We start from the raw sequence: 18,074 nt of genomic DNA on the forward strand, positions 1-18,074 counted from the left end.
TAAATTCGGACAAAGAGAAAACTTACAAAAAACAAACATTATAAATGAGCCATTTGAGTTGTATGGGATGTTAACTAATGCAGCAATAGAAGTATGCCACATTTTACCTATAAATGAAAGAAATATTGTTATTAACTGGCAATACAAAGAAGAGGTAACAGAATCTTTATCAACTGTGAATGTCTCTATTGCTGCATTCACAACCGCACAAGCCCGTCTAAAATTGTACACATACTTGGAAAAGCTAGATAATCGAGTTTTATATTACGATACAGACTCAATATTTTACATAAGTCGTGAAGGTGAATATGAACCCCATACTGGAGAGTTTATAGGGGATATGACTAATGAATTAGGAAGCTATGGCCAAGGTAGTTATGTTACAGAATTTGTAAGCGGTGGTCCAAAAAATTACGCCTATAAGGTTTTTTCTACAAAAGATAATTCTGAAAAAGTGGTTTGTAAGGTGAAAGGAATTCGCTTAAACTACGACGCTTCACACGAAATCAATTCTGAAACGATGAAGGAAGCTGTTTTAAATTTAAACAATTTTGAAAATATTTCCATACTTTCTGACAATATTCGAAGAACAAAAGAACATGAACTCATTACGGTGTCTGAAACCAAAATCCGAAAAGCGAAGATTTTTGCCTGATTACAATTCGTTGCCATTTGGTTATAAAAGAAGAAAAATAACTCAATAAATAGTCATGTAATTTTATAAAACTAAATTTATTATAATAAAATGTACAAGCAATTTCAAATTAAGTCTTTTTTATTAATCCAGCTGTTATGTTTACTGTCAATTCCCAATCACTTTACAAAAATTTTATTGCCCTGTTTTTTTAGGATTTTTTCTACTAAATAGGCGTCAGAATTTTTAACTGGTGTTAATTCAGGTTCATAAAATTTACCAGATATATCATTACTCTGATAGTCATGCAACTCATAAGTAACTGGATATGTATTATGTACTTTAATAACTTTAAAAATTTCAGCAGACCAATTTGCATTATAACCTTTTTCAAATATTCCTTTATATTTACTTATCCTAACATAGTCTCCTACTTTATATTTATGTTTTTGAAAAATTTTAGGCTCTGCATAAAATTTTTTTAAAATAAATTCTTCATTTTCTTTAGAAATTTTTTCAGGTGGTAGCTTGGTTTTTCTATGGGGGGTTGAGTTATATATTTTTAATAAAGACGGTAATATAGTAATCCATTTGTAACTACCCTGTAAGCTAAACTTTCTCAACATCAAATTTTTTAAAGTACGATTAAAGCGTTCTACAATAGACGCCTTAAGATCCGAAAACGTATGGTAATGATTAATTCCTTTCTCCCGCATATAATTTTTGAATTTGACATTAAAAAATTCTTTCCCTTGATCTGAATGAATATTTTTTGGTACAGTTTTACTTCGTTTTATAATTGTTTTAAAAGCTTGTAAAACATTATCAGCAGTTTTATTTTTTACAGGTTCAGCAAATGCGTGCTTAGAAAAGGTATCTATAACAGTTAACATATATTTTTTGCCCTTATTAAACTTTGCATAAGGAATCATTTCAACTAAGTCAATTTGCCATGTATCATTTAAACCTTTTTGTAGAAATCTTCTCCTCTGGTAATTTTTTCGAGCCGGTCTATGAATTTCTGACACTATTTGAGCTCTTGACATATTTTTCGTACCAATTAATCAATTTTGCAACTTCAATTTTGTATTTTTCTATTGTATGGCATTCACAAGTATCAGGTCCAGATGTAGTATCGTCGTACGCCCAAGGGCAAATAGTAAAATGGCTTCCGTGTATCGAACTAGTTAATTGTAATTTATGTTTAAATGTTTTTAAGTAATTGTTTAAATATAAAATTTGATTCTTATGTTCTTCCAAAATAACAGAATCATATACATTTAAAAACTCGTTGACATCCGTTTTTAAAATAAGAAAAATAAAAAGGATTTGATTATTTATATAAGCCGTTGCAGCTTAATAAAAATGAACAAAGTCAGTATTTTTATATTTAAGCATGATTCAAATAAAAAACTTTAGTATACATCAATTTATAATCGTAGCAGCATAACTGTAACGAATTTTCCAGTTTTACTAAAGAAATAAAATGGATACTCAATCACCAAGAGGGGATGGGGTTTCAATTATGTTCAATAATGAAGAAGAACCAATTCAGATACCAAATTCATTTTGCTGGAATTGCTATAAATGTCTTATGCTGTATATGGTATTTTTATGTTTGCTTTTTATTATTTTTATAATTACTCATGCTTTAAATAACACAAAAATAATTTAAATAAAAGAAAAAATAAAATACAAGTAACATAATAGTCTAGTAGCATAGTGCTTTTATTTATTTCTAAATATTTTTTATCTTATTTTTAAGTAAAAACGGAATTTCATAAAACAATCTAGAATAATTACATTGAAAGTTAAATCGATCTAATGGTATATAAATTTCACTTTTTAGTATGATTTCATTGTTTTCTACACATTGTCTTATATATTTCCTTACATAGTCTTTTACACCTTCTTCAGCCTTGTGGTTGTAATCCTTTACCAAATGAATAAAATCAATTAGGATATGAAATTCATCCATCTCTTCGCTCCTTAACACGAAAATTTGTAAATATTTTGTTTTTATTCCAAATTGTAGACAAGAGACCTTGTTATTTATAAATTTTTTTTATACTTTGTTTGAAATTGCTGATAAAATTCCACCCAATCTTCATAATTTACAAAAATTTCCTTTTTTCCAATACGGTGTATTGAAATGGTTGCTTCTAATAATTCTACGTGGAATCCTATTACTACTTTTACAGTATGTGTTTTGTTTAAAAAATAAGTATACGCCAACAACATGTTTTAAGAAACACTGATTAAGTAATGCTGATCTAGTTATCTGTTTTTAAACTGCATTTTAATTGAGACATTTCATCTTTTATATAACATGATTTCTAGAAACACATCTCTGAATATTCTGCTTTCTAAATATTTTGTGAAATTTTCTTAAAACTATTTGATCTTTTTTAATATGGTTGCGTTTCTTAAATTCACGTAAAAAATTATTCATACTTATACCAAAACATCTATACCATGCATACACGCAACAGTATTCTCCACAAACTTCTGAAAAGTTGCTTTGTAATTGTTTGTCATTGAAAACAATACATTTATCTTTTAAAAAACTTAAAATTTCCTTTTTATTTGGTAAACCTCCATAAGAATCAAAGTATTCAACACAACCATATTTTGGAATATATATGGCTAACCAATGTTCGCCAGGATCTTTTGCTTTACTAGTATTTATAATTATAAGGGAAGATCTTTTAAGGTTTTTTGGTATTTGATCTAAAGCAAATACACCTCTAAATTTTTTTCTTGTATATTTATTCCAATTTAAATATTTTATAATATCTAAAGTATTCATAAATTTAATTCACTTAAATCATAAACTGTACTGTTTTCTTTAATGTAATGCGAAATGAAATCTTTTTTGATTTTTCCGTTAGTCAATATCACATTGAATTTTTTTAATATTTCTCTAAGTTCATAGCTTATATTGTCATTAATCAAAGTTCCAAACGAATAGTTTTCAAAATTTTCATATATTAGTTGGAAATTGTAAGAAAACTCCTTTACAATTTTTTTGCATTTTTCTTGAATCCTAACTAAGCAAATATCTTTTACAAATAAGGTATTCTTGTCGTCACAACAAAACGTTATATCAACAAGTGCATAAGACGATGACATCATCTTGAATATTAAAACCATTTATGTAATTGTTCTATTTATAGGTTTGTGAAAATATTTCTATTTTTGTCAATTTCAACACTTGCATCAAATTCTCCATAGACAATAGCAGTCAATACAGATGATTGCGCTTTAGATAACCTTGCCTCAATTCTAATTGTACCTTGATTAAATAGACCCTGACATATCTCATTTCCTGATGCATCTGGTGTCAAATCGAAAGCCAAGATGAAAAATCCACTACTAAACATAGATTTTGATATTTGATGTCCTTTGTCATTATGATAAATTGCTGAACCAGAGAAAAGTGTATGGCATGCACGAGTATGACAATTATTTTCATCTGAAAAACTTGTTTCAATTGCTGTGTTCGGTACTCGTACACCATTTACATACAATACAAACTGGGACATATCAAAATGTCGAAAATTATATGGATTTTTTGATCTTTTTCCAGAGTAGCCAACATTTTCTGTAAGGCAAAAAATTATGGTGTTGGGTAATTGCCCAATGAAGACATTATCAAGTGAAATAGTTGATGTATTAGAAGGAATTTTAAAACTTTTTACTTCAACACGTTTGTAATTGTACTTGACATTAGATTTTTCTAGAACAGCATTATGGGCTAGTAGTACACTTGGGTTTATTGTTACGTGCTTCATAAATAATGTAGCTTCCAAAATTTTTAACTGAGATTCATCAGCATCGTCTGCAAAAATATAAAAATCTGGTTTTTCAAGTGTTAAAGTAATTCTCACATCAACGTTGTTTATTAAAAGAGTCGGTTGGTTAAACATATCCAAATGTAGTTTACCCATTAGCTCTACGATATTGCTGTTGTGATAAAGTTTTTGACGTTCTTTTGATCCATTATTATCTGGTTTTGCTATGTTTGGTTTATCTAAACACCATCCAGCACACTCTAAATGAGTAGTAGCGGCATCCGTACCATAATTTAATAATGATTCAATGTATGCTCTGTAATGATAATTTCCATCTGACGGTTGGGGCAATGTTTTTCCGTCGGCACCTTGACATAATGAGACAAATTCAATAGTTGATGGATTATCTAAAGAAGCAATAGGATTGTATGAAACTTCTTCAGATCTTAAAATACTAGATTGAATTGGCTTTGTTCTAAAAATATCCAATTCTGATTTCATACATTCAATCATAATTAATCAAAAATATCAACTTTTTTTCTTTTGCTATTAACTTTTCGTCGCTTTGAAGCAAAATAGTCGATTTTTTTAATGAAGCGCCCTTTTATAGTTTTTCTTTTTCTTTTTCCAGATCCATGCATTTCGTTTAATTTACGAACTGCTCCACGTCTCACATTTTTTAAAATTTCCTTATCCCGATCCTGAACTACTTCTCTTATATTTGCTCCAGTTGCAATATCAGATAGAGCATTCATACTGGAATTAATTGCTTCATTTTTCAATATATTAGCTCCGAAGACAAACAAAGGTTTCAAATATTTAAAAAGCTCCCCAAAAAACTTCCCAATCCTCGACCTCTTTGATAGGCAAGGGCAGAATGAAGTAAGGGACCGATATCATCAAGCCCTTTACCAGATTGAACTAAATAATACTTATAATACAATCCTTCTATAATATAATAGAAAAATAATATAATTTTTGCTTAATACCTTTTATTTATACTTTTTTGAAATGTAATACAATTTTTGTAGGAATATTACTATTGGAAAAATTTATGTGTTTACCATATTTATCACATAACAAAATAGAAATATTATCAAAAAATTCATTTTCAACTGGAAAATAATGAATATTTTTAAATTCAAAAAAATTATTTTCGTATGTATTCTTCATTATTATTGTTCGTAGACACCTCAAAGTATTGTCACCGACAATTTGTGGTTCTATAATGTCACTGTATACAAACATAATATTTATCTGATTTATTTACTGGTATAAAATATAAGGTTTCTAAATAAGACTTGTACAATTGCACAATTCTGTCTTTATATTTTTTAAAATCGGGGTTTTTTATTAAAATTTGATTAAAACATTCTTTGATAAAAACATCAATTGACTAATTGGTTTTTACACCTATTTTTATGTCAACTTCTGGATCGCTGACACATATTTTAACCACTTCACCAGTGTATTCAGTTGGTTCTCCAGATTTTGTGTAACTTGAGTTCCTTGAAATATAATCAAAAATTTGCCATATAAGTTGACGCTCACATTCCTTTTTTGTATATCCTGCATCCGGTTCTATATTTTGTATGAGTGTAGGTAAAACAAAAGTTTTCCAATCACAATTGATTTGTTCTTTCCTATATGGAATATAAGTTGTACCTATGTTTTCATATTTTTTTTCTGTACTTCCAATCGAAATTGCAATTCTTTTTTCGTCGTTTTCTCCGTAAATGGATGATACATAATCATTTACATACACTTGTGAAATTCCAACTTTCCATTTTTCATCAAGGGCAAATTGTTTATTTAATTTATTAGTAAAAGCTGCCAATGTGTTTTCAGGATAATAGTTAATTTACGAGTCACTTAGTAAAGTTACATAAAATTCATCATTTACCTGTAAGTTGTCCATGTGCTTGTCGATTTACTTTTACGTATGGGAAAATCAAGCTGTGTTTGTGTGTCACCTGCTTTAGCTGATCGTAAAACACGTCTTTGAGATTTTTCTGCGCTTTTGCTATTTATAGTTTTTTCTTTTTTTGTAGGAGGACTTGGACTGTCTAGAGGAACCGTTATACGTTTTCTAAGACGTTCACCAGCTGATGCAGCAGAAAGCGCTGTCGTAAAAACATTTTCATGCAATTCATTATCAAGTACATCGTCTGGTTCTTTTTCGAATATTTCCTCCTCGGGGAACTGTATTTTAGCATCCTTAAATTCCACAAAATTTGTTTGGGTGTCTGTGTTTTTAAAAACAGTTTTTGGACGAGTTTGAGTACTCTTTGTTTCTGTAAGTTTGGACTCGTACGACTGTGCTGTAATGTTTTGGGGAACAGTTCTACTTTTGTCCCTTATTTTAAACAGGTTTTGACGATATAAATACCACTTTTGGATATCAGTCAAATTTTTATTCAGTAGAATATTTTTCATCTTTTTATTTAACTCATTTAGCTCGACATCAGAATTTTGTTTTAGTTTTTCATAAATTTCAGGTTTTATTATTACCATTTTATTGAACATTGCGCTATTCATTTTAAGAAACGTCCTATTATTCCAGACAATATGGCTCCGAGAAGGCTTGGTAAAAATCCCCCTTTTTGAATAATTATTTTTGGTTTATTATTTATAGATTTTTTATTGGAGGCTAACCCCCGTAACTCTTTTTTATACTTCCTTAGTTGATTCGTTATTTTTTTATTAAGATTGCAATTTCCTTTAATATATTCAAAGCTATTTCACAAAATGTTTTTATTACTTCTGGTTCACAATGCTTAATTATTATTTTTTGAAACCTTGGTTTAGAATTTTTTAATAGGTGCAATATAAGTCGGTTGGTTTTCAAACGTCTCATATTCTTGTGCTAATTGCTCTAACTGATCTTTTGTACAAAAACATGAATTTAGGCCAAACAAATCACTTCAAAATCTAAAAAGATCGTTGACTTCTTGAGTGAGATCTAATAATATATATCCATATGGTTGTGATGTTACCTCATTATATACTTTTTCGAATTCTTTAACCTGATTCGGATATATTTGTCTGGCCAAAGGTAATATTTGTGATTTATCTCTAGGGTTTTTGAAAAGTACTAAATATTTACAAATTAATGAAATATCTCTTGAAAATTTTCCTTGATGAAACAGATTTTGTGTTACAAAAATTACAGACAAATTTCTGTGATGTGAACCTCTAGTAAATAACTCACATATTCGTTTGTCCTGTGTACTTAACATCATATCGTCTAATACTATTAATATAGGTTCATGATTATCATTTATGTCTGGAACAGTAACATAATGCTCAAGCCGTTCTATATTTTTGGGAACAGCATTTTTATCAGGATTACACCAAATTATTTTTTCAACACAAGGTTTTATATTGTTTTTATTATTTTTTAAGAGATTATGTATAAAAGTGGTTTTCCCACAGCACGATGGACCGGCCACCATCATTGTAAATGGGTGAAAAAACATAATGAAAATAAAAGTTGATCTTGTAACCTACATATATTTATAACATAAAACATGTCAATTGGTCAAAATATTATATAAACCTAGTAACCTCTTCAGTACTTTTATTTTCATTTAAACTTTCATTGAGGACAAGCACTTGTTTTCAATATGAGCGGACAGATTTTTATTGTCGACCTTCAATTTGTACAAGGAAATGAAAAACACTATTTTGTAAAAGAATTAGCTTTACTTGAAAAAGGAAGCATGATCCCCATGGTGTATTATTTTAAATCTCCATACTCTGAACACGAACTTACCCAAAAATCAAAATATAATGTTCAATATTGTGAAGATAATATAAATGGATTAAAGTGGAATAGCGGAAATATAGAATATTCACAAGTACCACATATTATTAAGCAAATTTTACGATCAGCTGAAAAGATTTATGTAAAGGGCATTCAAAAAAAGGTATTCTTACAACAGCTCATTGACAACTCCAAAATAGAGGATTTAACAGAAAGTATGCCATCATTATTACAAATTGAAAACTATAAGTCTTTATGCCCTATTGCTGCACATAATGGAATTAAAAAATTAAGATGTGCTGTAAAAAATGCAATAAACATTTACATACATTTGATAAAGGAAAAAATACTGAATTAACTACATAATAAAAATATGAAAACAAAAGTTCACTTTAACTTGAAATTAAAAATTCATTATATGTATGCATGGGATTTTGCTTACAGAATTGCTCGAAAAGGAATATACGATAAGCTTGCACGAGATAGGAACCGGTTTCAAAGACGTATACAAATATTTGAACCAGTGATATCTGCAATTCTAACCTGTAGTCATCGAAAAAAAATATTTAAAGAAAGATTCCAAGAACAAATATGTACTATATATAATTATATTAAAGAAAAAGTAAAAAAAAAAAATGTGTTTTGTAATTTATAGGTATATACGTTCTATAGAACATTCTACTTTAAGAAAAATACAAATGCGTAATGTATTAACAACTAGACTTTTTTTGATTAACCAGTTTTTTTTTTTTTTGTATTTAAGTACAATCAAAGAAAATGAAAAAAAGAATTTGCTTTTATTTTCAACGCAACTTGCATCAACAACAACAAATTTCATGCATCTTGTTTTTCTTATGCAAAAGTAAGCAATAAGACATTCCTGCTATTTCTTAATTATGCATAGTAAAAACAAAAACAATGCGGTGCACAAGCAACTAGATACAATAACAGGAACTAAGGTAGAAGGAAAATAAAAATTATAGGTACCTCAATGTAAATAAAACAAGTTTTTTCCTTTTTTACTATCAAGGTAAAATTAAAAATACGTACTTTCTGATATTTCTGATTACCTAATACTATTTTTAAAATATTTAATTTAAATTTCCTTATCTGCTGGACAACTCCGGCAAAGGAAATTCACATGTAAACAAATCATGCAAAGTCTCAAGTACGCTGAACTCGGGCAAGTAAACAACTTGCTTTGCAACCTTTGACCTCATTGACCTGGCGGCCACCTCAGCTTCGTACATTCATATGTACATGGGTCATGACACACTCAAACAAGTCATCTACCTATACCAGGAAATAAACGACCCGTTATACAGGTCATGACACACTTTAGCAGGTCATCTACCTATACCAGAAAATAAGAAAGTGAAAGTGGGTCGTGCGATATGGGCTGATTTTTTCCCATCCCAGAGTGCCAGAATACCTACTTAGATTTTTTCTAATTTTAAATACCTTTTAACTCATTTTCATTAGCATCCTAATTAACTCGTTCCCTGCTGAGCTTCGCCCAGTTAAATTCAGTCGTATTTTGAGCCAGTGAGACAATTACTGTGATTTCAGTTTACTTCTTATCCGAATTACAGGCCTAGAGACGAAATTGATAGCTACAATCAGTCTTTTTAATTTTTTTTTTTTAAATCTGTAAAACGATGTTTAGAGAAGAACGTTGTTACGATACTTCTTAATTCCTGATCAGGCTGAAATAAGAGTTATATCTATAACCTAATCACTTTTATTATAACTAATTATTATAATTAAAGTTATTAAGTTATAGATAAAACCTAATATTTTTAATTAATAACTGTAAAAATAACTTTAATTATAACTTATTTAACTTCAGTTATAACCAATTTAGGAGGCACAGGTTATATCTATAATCTCTTGTCGATTTTTAATTAGAAATGTGGTTCTAAAACTCACTCTTATATTCACATCGCTCACGATGATGAGGTCGGTAGCGAGAAATGGCTGCTTGTCCAAAATCTTCATATTAATGGGGGGAACCAAACCCCCAAGTCTTAGAGCAGATATGCTCAGGCACGCCAGAAAATACTCTCAAGATCCTCGAGACGCACTGCAGTTTATTACTCTAAAGAGGTTACTTTTGATATATATATGTATCTATGATCTTATCTTATCTCATAAAACATCTAAAAGCATCTTGTATTTTACCATCCTCAGTTCGAATTTTCTCCTGCTAGTTCCTGAGCCAGCACTATATTTTCTTGGCTCATTTGTGAACGCAGAAGAAGCGCAGCCAAAACTATTTTAGAGCCTGATATCAGAATCATTACTGCTCCTGTTTCTTATAGGTAAAATATTTAAATGTTTCAACAAATTTAAAGATGAAGTTAATATACCTTTCCTACATATAACTCTAATGGCATGTTTCTGCAATATAAGTAGTGGTTTTATTTTATTTAAATATGCCCCACCCCAACAAACCAACCCATATTGGAGTTTGGAGTTAAATAATGCATAGTACACAGAAGTGGCCAATTGCTCTGAGCTATACAAACGGACATGATAAAGGTTCCTTATAATTTTTTTGAAGTGTAGCTTCAAATGATTAGTGTGGTCCCTTCAGTTCAAATTTGAGTCAATAAACAATCCGAAATATTTAAAAGTAGACACACATTCAATCCTAAAACACTTATGAGAACAGTAACCGAAACAGTCAAACTTTACCAAACAATTACTAACAGGAAATTTTTTACAAGAATGGGAACGGTACCATAAATCGAAATCAGTCTGTAATGAGTTCCCAATAGTAAAATTCATATACTTAGTCTTTGAGCTTATAATCAATCTATTTTTGCTGAACCAATGGCGAAGACTATTTAGATCATAATTCATACCTGCAACAACATCAAAATAGTTTTCGCACCCATAAGTAAAAACGATATCATCTGCGAAACCAGTAACAACACCCTTAAAAGATTGAGAAAATAAAGAATTAATGTATACAAGAAACAATATGTGGCCCAGAACAGAGCCCTGAGGCACTCCACAGCTAATTGAAAGTTCGTCACTAAGAGCACAACCAATCTTAATCCTTTGTTTCCGTTCCGACAAGTAAGAAGCGAACCAGTCATACATAAACCCCCTAAAACCTGCATTGGACAATTTATTTAATAGCAAATTATGATCAACCAGATCAAAAGCCTTAGTCAAATCAATAAACAGAGCAGACGTAGCTTTCCCCATATTTAAAGAGTGGTAAATTTCCTCGCAAAATTTTAATAATGCCCCCTCTGTAGATTTACCACTCAGGAAACCAAATTGATTTTCACTAAGAAAAGCATTTTTATTCAAAAAGTTCACAACTCTGGTCTTAATAGCTTTTTCGAATATCTTTGAAAAAGTCGGTAAAATAGAAATAGGTTTGTAATTGTTAATGTCTAATTTATCACCTTTCTTAAATAGTGAGATAACTTCGGCAGATTTCAAACAATCAGGAAAAGATCCTGAAAAGACACACTTATTGAAGATAAGAGCTAAAACATCAATAATCGACCAAGATATTTTTTTTACAATTTTATTAGTTATCCCATCTGAAGTACCAGAATCCGAATTATCTAAACCATTAATTATTTTGTGTACTTCCAAAGCAGTTATCGGTACATAAAAGAAGCTATTTCTACTATAAACCTCATCAAAAATAACAGAATTATCAAAAAGCCAACTAGAGTTCGGTTCACCATAAAGTAACGGCGCCCCCACAAAAAATTCATTAAATTTTTGAGCCAAAAATGACTGATCACATATTACATCACCATCAATATCAATTTTTATTTCACTATTGGAACGGTCCCTATTTAGAAGATTGTTAACTAACTGCCACTCTTTCTTAGAATCACCTTTAGCACTATTAAATTTACCCAAAAAGAAATTATCTTTTGACCTTTCAACAGAAGTTCTTATGCTTTTACTAAGTTTTTTTACATAGTCCCTCAATCTCGTATTATCAGGACACCTTTTTAAAATTTTGTAAATTTATTTCTTCTTCTAATATCTCTAATCATATCAGAATTTACCCAAGGCTTTAGAGTTTTAAATTTATTATTCCTATAAGAGTAAATGGAAGAACAGGTTGAAATATGTCCACACAAAATATTAATAGATTTACTAAAAGCCAAATTCGAATCAGGTTCATCATACACAGTATCCCATGCCTCATACAAAAGCATTCCATTTAATTTAGCAAAATCTATACTTTTAACATTGTTTTTTTTTTAAAAATGGATTATTGACAGTATGCTGGATACCTAAAAAAGAAAAAAAAATTGAAAGATGGTCAGACACATTCAAATCAAGAACTTCACAATGTAAATCAAAATTAAAATTTTTCTGAAACCGCGTAAATAGGTGATCAATACACGTTGAAAATGTATTGCACACCCTCGAAGGCTCATTAATGCGAGACTCGAAGCCATTTGCAGATAATAAAAAAGAGTAATCATCTACATCACTAGAATTACCAAGCAAATCTATATTAACATATTAACATCACCAAGGATAACGCAGTTTTTGTTTTTTACCGATTCAATAAAATGACCAAATTCATTAATAAACTCATTTACTTTGAAAAACTGCAGTCTATATAAGCAAACAAAACATATTTCATATCCATTAATCACACAAACAATAACACAAATATCAGCCGTGTTCAAGCTAATAGATTTAAGATTAATAATTTTCAAATCATCTCGCAAGAAAACACCTACACCACCAGCAGCATAATTATTGTTACAATTTGCATAGAAATTGTAACCAGGTATACTAAAATTATCTTTTTCACTATCATATAACCAGATTTCACTAACAAACAACATTTCAGGTAATTTTTTAAAAGCTAACAAGTTTGCAACAAAGAAATCAAAATTTTTACGAAGACTTCTAATGTTTTGGTGTAAAACAGAAAAATTATTTACATTATCAAAAATACAATTGTAAGTAGAACTAGTGGATGACAAATTAATATTAATATATCTTTGTGTGATAAGCGGTTTAAATACTACGAAAAAAAAAAAATTACTTAGACTCGGACTCGGACTCGGCAATTCTGACCTATTAGGTCTCGGACTCGTCGAGTCTGAAGAAAACCGAGTCTTCCCAAACCCTAATCAGAACACAAAATGCGCTTTGAGAATATTTTTGCTTAATTTAATGATAAATATAATTTAATTGATTTTTAAATATTTCGCATTGAATTATATTTAATATTGAATACTACATAACAAAATGAATACAATAAAATATAAAAATCTTTAGATTTATTTATACAATAAATAAAAAATTCTTAGAAAGAAAATAGTGGTATTAAAATTGCGACTTTTAGTTTATAAGTTATATGAGAAATAAAACTAAATTTCTATCTAATATTTTAAATAAAAATTTTTTTAGATGTTTGAAATATGTATATATATTATGAAATATATTACATTTGAAATATCACATACATACCATATAATTATACAGCTAGCTCTCTCGTATTAATTTTTCTCGTATTATGGAAACAAATACTTGCAACAATCTATACATGTCACGATATAAAGTTGCATGATATATTCACAAACAATATTTGTTGTAGCAGCCATTACAGTAATATTTCGTCGATTGATATTAAATGCAACATTTCGTACATAGCATCTATAACTGAGATACATTAAGCAATAATTATTTTTAACACATCACATAAAGATTTTTATTTCACTTTTTCTCTTCACATTATCGTCATACAAAGTACCTACCTATCATATAAAAAAGATAAGTAGAAATTTTTTATGGTGTACATACGAAAGCGAAAAATAGAAATTTTTAAATCTTCGTAATGAGTAAAATTTAATAAAAGCTTTGAGAAAAAATTGAAATTGAATATTGAATAATATTTTGGAGACTTAATATTGCGCGTTAAGTCCTGAAGATTATAGGGAGAAATTTAATTTAATTTTTTTTTTTTTAATTTTTGTTATTGCCCCAGCGGATGGAAGTGCGAAAAACCCGCAGTAGGAATGCTTGTGGTAAGAGTCCAATACAAATCCAGAAGCGTCTGATCCAGAATGAACGGCTGTAAAGTTTGCGTCTGATCACTGAGGGATAGCAGAAATTGGGTGTGCTGCCTTGCACGATGGATTAATTCCCAAAGGCTATGAGAAGTAAACTCCGAAATAAAACAAAATCAATGCAATGAACTAAACAAAAAAAATTTATACCCCAGGTGGTAATTTAGTAAATCTGGAAAACCCACACTCTTTGGAGGCTGGTCTCACGGATTCTGGTAGAGAACACCTCAGGTCATGCGAACAGCACCATGTGGTAAAACCAAAGAAAATATGTCCAAAGTCGACAAACAGAAAAATACCAATATGGGTTATTTAATGATGTAAAAGATCAGAAAACTGATAACTACCACTTAAATATAAGAATAAGTGAGCTAGAAGCGCTCTGTAAAGAATTAAAAAATTAAATGTAATATATCAGAGAGGAAAATAACAAGCTAAAATTGGAGTCAAGCAATGTAAATACAATAAAAGAAATAAATACGGAAAAAGTTACGACAAACAAAATGGAATGTTCCACAGATGAGGAGGATCTGGGTCGGGAAACCGATTGGATTCTGAAAAGAAAAAACAAAAAGCGAAGCGCAGATATGTCGCGCAAAATTGAAAAGTCTATGCAGATAAATGCACTGCAAGAAAGATCGAAAACTACTAGAAAGATCAAGCCCCCTTTCGTAGGGGAATACCCAAAAATAATGAAGATACTAAAAGAAGCCAAAATAAACTATAGGGCCAACATGATGAATAATAATCATTTTAAAATCAATGTTGATCAAGAACAAGATTACAGAGAATTAACAAAAAAATACATATATCTAAAGTAGAGTGGCATACCTACGAAAACAAAATCACAAGACCCATCAAGGTCATGACTAGTTGCTTGCATCCTTCGTGCCATCCTAAAGATATTAAGAATGAGCTAAAAGAGAGGGGTTTTAAAGTTCTTGAAGTCGTTAATAAAATTAGAAATCTGAATAAAGAAAACAAGATCACTATGATCGGACTTCCTCTCTTCGCGTTAATCTTTGAAAATTCGGAGGACATAAATAAAATGTATAAAATAGATGTCCTTCAGCACATGAATATTAAAGTTGAGTCAATAAGGGGGAATAATTTAGTTCCTCAGTGCAGAAGGTGTCAGAGATACGGACACAAAAAGGGGTTTTGCCAGTATCTAGCTCAATGTGTCAAGTGACCAAAAAATCAAACCTCCAAAGTTTGCCAATTGCTCTGAGACACAACCTGCGAATTACAGGGGTTGTATAGTGAAGGAATTACAAAAACGGAAAAATAACCAAACAAAACATAAACAAATAAAAATAAAATCAAAAATACTCCTAAAACTCCAAAAACCCCAAAAACAACTACACTGAGTAAAAGAGTTCATGGAATACAATATGCCCAAGTGGTGAGGGGTGAAACATATAACCACACCTAAGAACGAAGAAATTTATCACCTCAAAAACCTACTAAAAGCAATATAAATATAATGCAAATGATGCAAAATATGATAAAAACTATGAACGAAAATAACATAAGAATTGCGACGTGGAACGCAAATGGCGTTCTCAATAAGAAGCGTTTATTAGAAATATTCCTAAGGACATATGTTCAGTAACGGAGACGCATTTAAAACAGCAAACAGATATAAAAATAAATGGTTAAATAAAATATAACGTGGTGCATCCTAATAATAAATCAAAAGATAGTTGCGCAATTTTTTCAAGGAATAATATAAAACATAATGCAATAAGAAAGTAGAAAGAGACAATAGCCAATTTATTGCTGCACGAGTCTCATAAACAAAATTTCGATGTTGGTGTACTTTACTGTTGTCCGGGACGTGTTACAAAGAGTGGTTCATTCAAAGATCTACTAAATCTCCTTAAAGAAAGGTTTATTCTGGGAGGTGACTATAATGCCAAACATATTGATTGGGGTACTAGATTGACCTCAAAAAGAAGAATAGATCTAAGCAAAGCGAGATTGGTTGTCACTACCAATCCACTGGTAGACCAACATACTGGCCAAGTGATAGAACTAAAATACCAGATCTGCTAGACTTCTTTATTGTCAAGAAAATCTTGCCAAATTTTATTAGTTTAGAAGATAACTATGATTTGCATTTGAGTTAAATTTACATATTAAATTTAACTGAAGAGTTACCACGAAACAAAATAAGCCCATGTTGATTAATAAATCCACCGACTACTAATTTTAAAGAATAGATAGAAAATAAAACAAATTTAAGAATCAAATGACGAACCCGAGATGATTTATATTCTGAGAAATAGAATTATACAAAGCGCTGCCTGGAATAATACAACACAATATACTGAATATAAGCGAAAAGAGAAGAGCTAGACGCAGATGGCAAAACTTACGAAATACAGCAGATAAAACTGCACTCAGTCGCCCCACTCAGAATTAAATTCACTCAGAAATAAAGAATTTAAAGTCAAGAAAAGCACCGGGTTATGATTTAATTACCTCTGAGATACTGAAGCAATTACCAAAAAAGGGTATAACAATGTTGATTTTTTTAATGAATTCTGCATTAATGTTAAAATATGTGTCTAATACTTGGAAGGTGGCAGAAGTTACAATGATCCCAAAACCTGTTAAATCTTTAAATGAAACCAAGTCTTATAGATCAACTTCCCTGCTACCAATTTTGTCGAAACTTTTTGAAAAGTTATTAATAAAAAGAATGGAACTTATAATTGAGGAGGTCATTAATTCCGAACCACCAATTTGGGTTTAGAACAGCACATTCAACTACTGATCAAATTCATAGAATTACAAATATTAAACAATTTTTGTAGACGTGGCAAAGGCTTTTGACAAGGTTTGGCACGAAGGATTAATATACAAGTTAGAAAAATATTACCAAAGCAATATATAGATATTCTCTATCTCTCTTTCTATTTCACCGACAGATTATTTATAGTCGAACAGGAGGGGGATTATTCCGCACTTAGAGAAATAAGAGAGGTTGTGCCTCAGGGCAGCATTTTGGATCCAATACTATATCCTCTCTTTAAGAGAAGATTTGAGCTTGATGTATCTCAAAAGATGTGCCTCAAATATAAAACACAATTGTGGCTACATATGCTGACGATACTACAATTATGGTAGTAGCATCAAATATTAACGACGCCACAAGAAAATTGCAGCAGGCAAACAATAGTTTTGATGCTTGGACCAAAAAATGGAAAATAAAAGTAGATGAAACTAAGTCTGCACAAGTAAATTTTACAAATAATGTTCTTGTAAATTCCCCACATATTAGTTTACATGGGGTAAATATTGCGCAGGAAAATGCGCAAAATATCTTTTAATGACACTGAATATCAAGCCAAAATGGAAAGAACATTTAAAGGAAAAAATAAACAGATAAAGAATTAAAATATAATGAAATGAATTGGCTCCTAGGCCGCAAGTCAAGGTTGCCGATACAGAATAACTCCTTGTTATCCGGAATTCTCTCAGAAGGTTAAAGAGGACTTTGCCTTAACGAAAGGGCGGTGAGACATAGAGCTCATCTTAAACAACATGTCAATGTAGCGGCCTCTCGGCTCCTTGTTATCAGAGATTCTCCTGGAAGGCTAAAGAGGACTTTGCCTTCTGATTTAACGCAAAATGCGCTTCACCAAATCGAGGAGCGTTGAACCTCTTTCCATCTATATTAAAGAAAATTTGATGGTTGGTCTAAGGGTACTAGTATTAGAATATAGGGAGGAAGTTTGGGTGGTAAAACACATAATTAACTATAGGTTGCCAGCAAATGGCATGTTAGTCGCATTCAT

General features: G+C 30.3%; 1 protein-coding gene across 1 annotated transcript; it reads right to left on the reverse strand.

Annotated features, from left to right (window-relative positions):
* Nucleotides 1-813: 813 nt before the first annotated feature.
* Nucleotides 814-1,680, reverse strand: LOC129615644 (uncharacterized). The gene is made up of 2 exons (XM_055530960.1): nucleotides 1,278-1,680; nucleotides 814-1,019 (listed from the first exon to the last, which is right to left on the reverse strand). Exons 1-2 carry the CDS (start codon nucleotides 1,678-1,680, stop codon nucleotides 814-816), a joined length of 609 nt encoding a protein of 202 aa, XP_055386935.1.
* Between the last annotated feature and the right edge of the window lie 16,394 nt (nucleotides 1,681-18,074).

Source organism: Condylostylus longicornis, unplaced genomic scaffold, assembly GCF_029603195.1.
Source record: "Condylostylus longicornis isolate FDR11 unplaced genomic scaffold, ASM2960319v2 ptg000141l, whole genome shotgun sequence".
Classification (NCBI taxonomy): Eukaryota; Metazoa; Arthropoda; class Insecta; order Diptera; family Dolichopodidae; genus Condylostylus; species Condylostylus longicornis.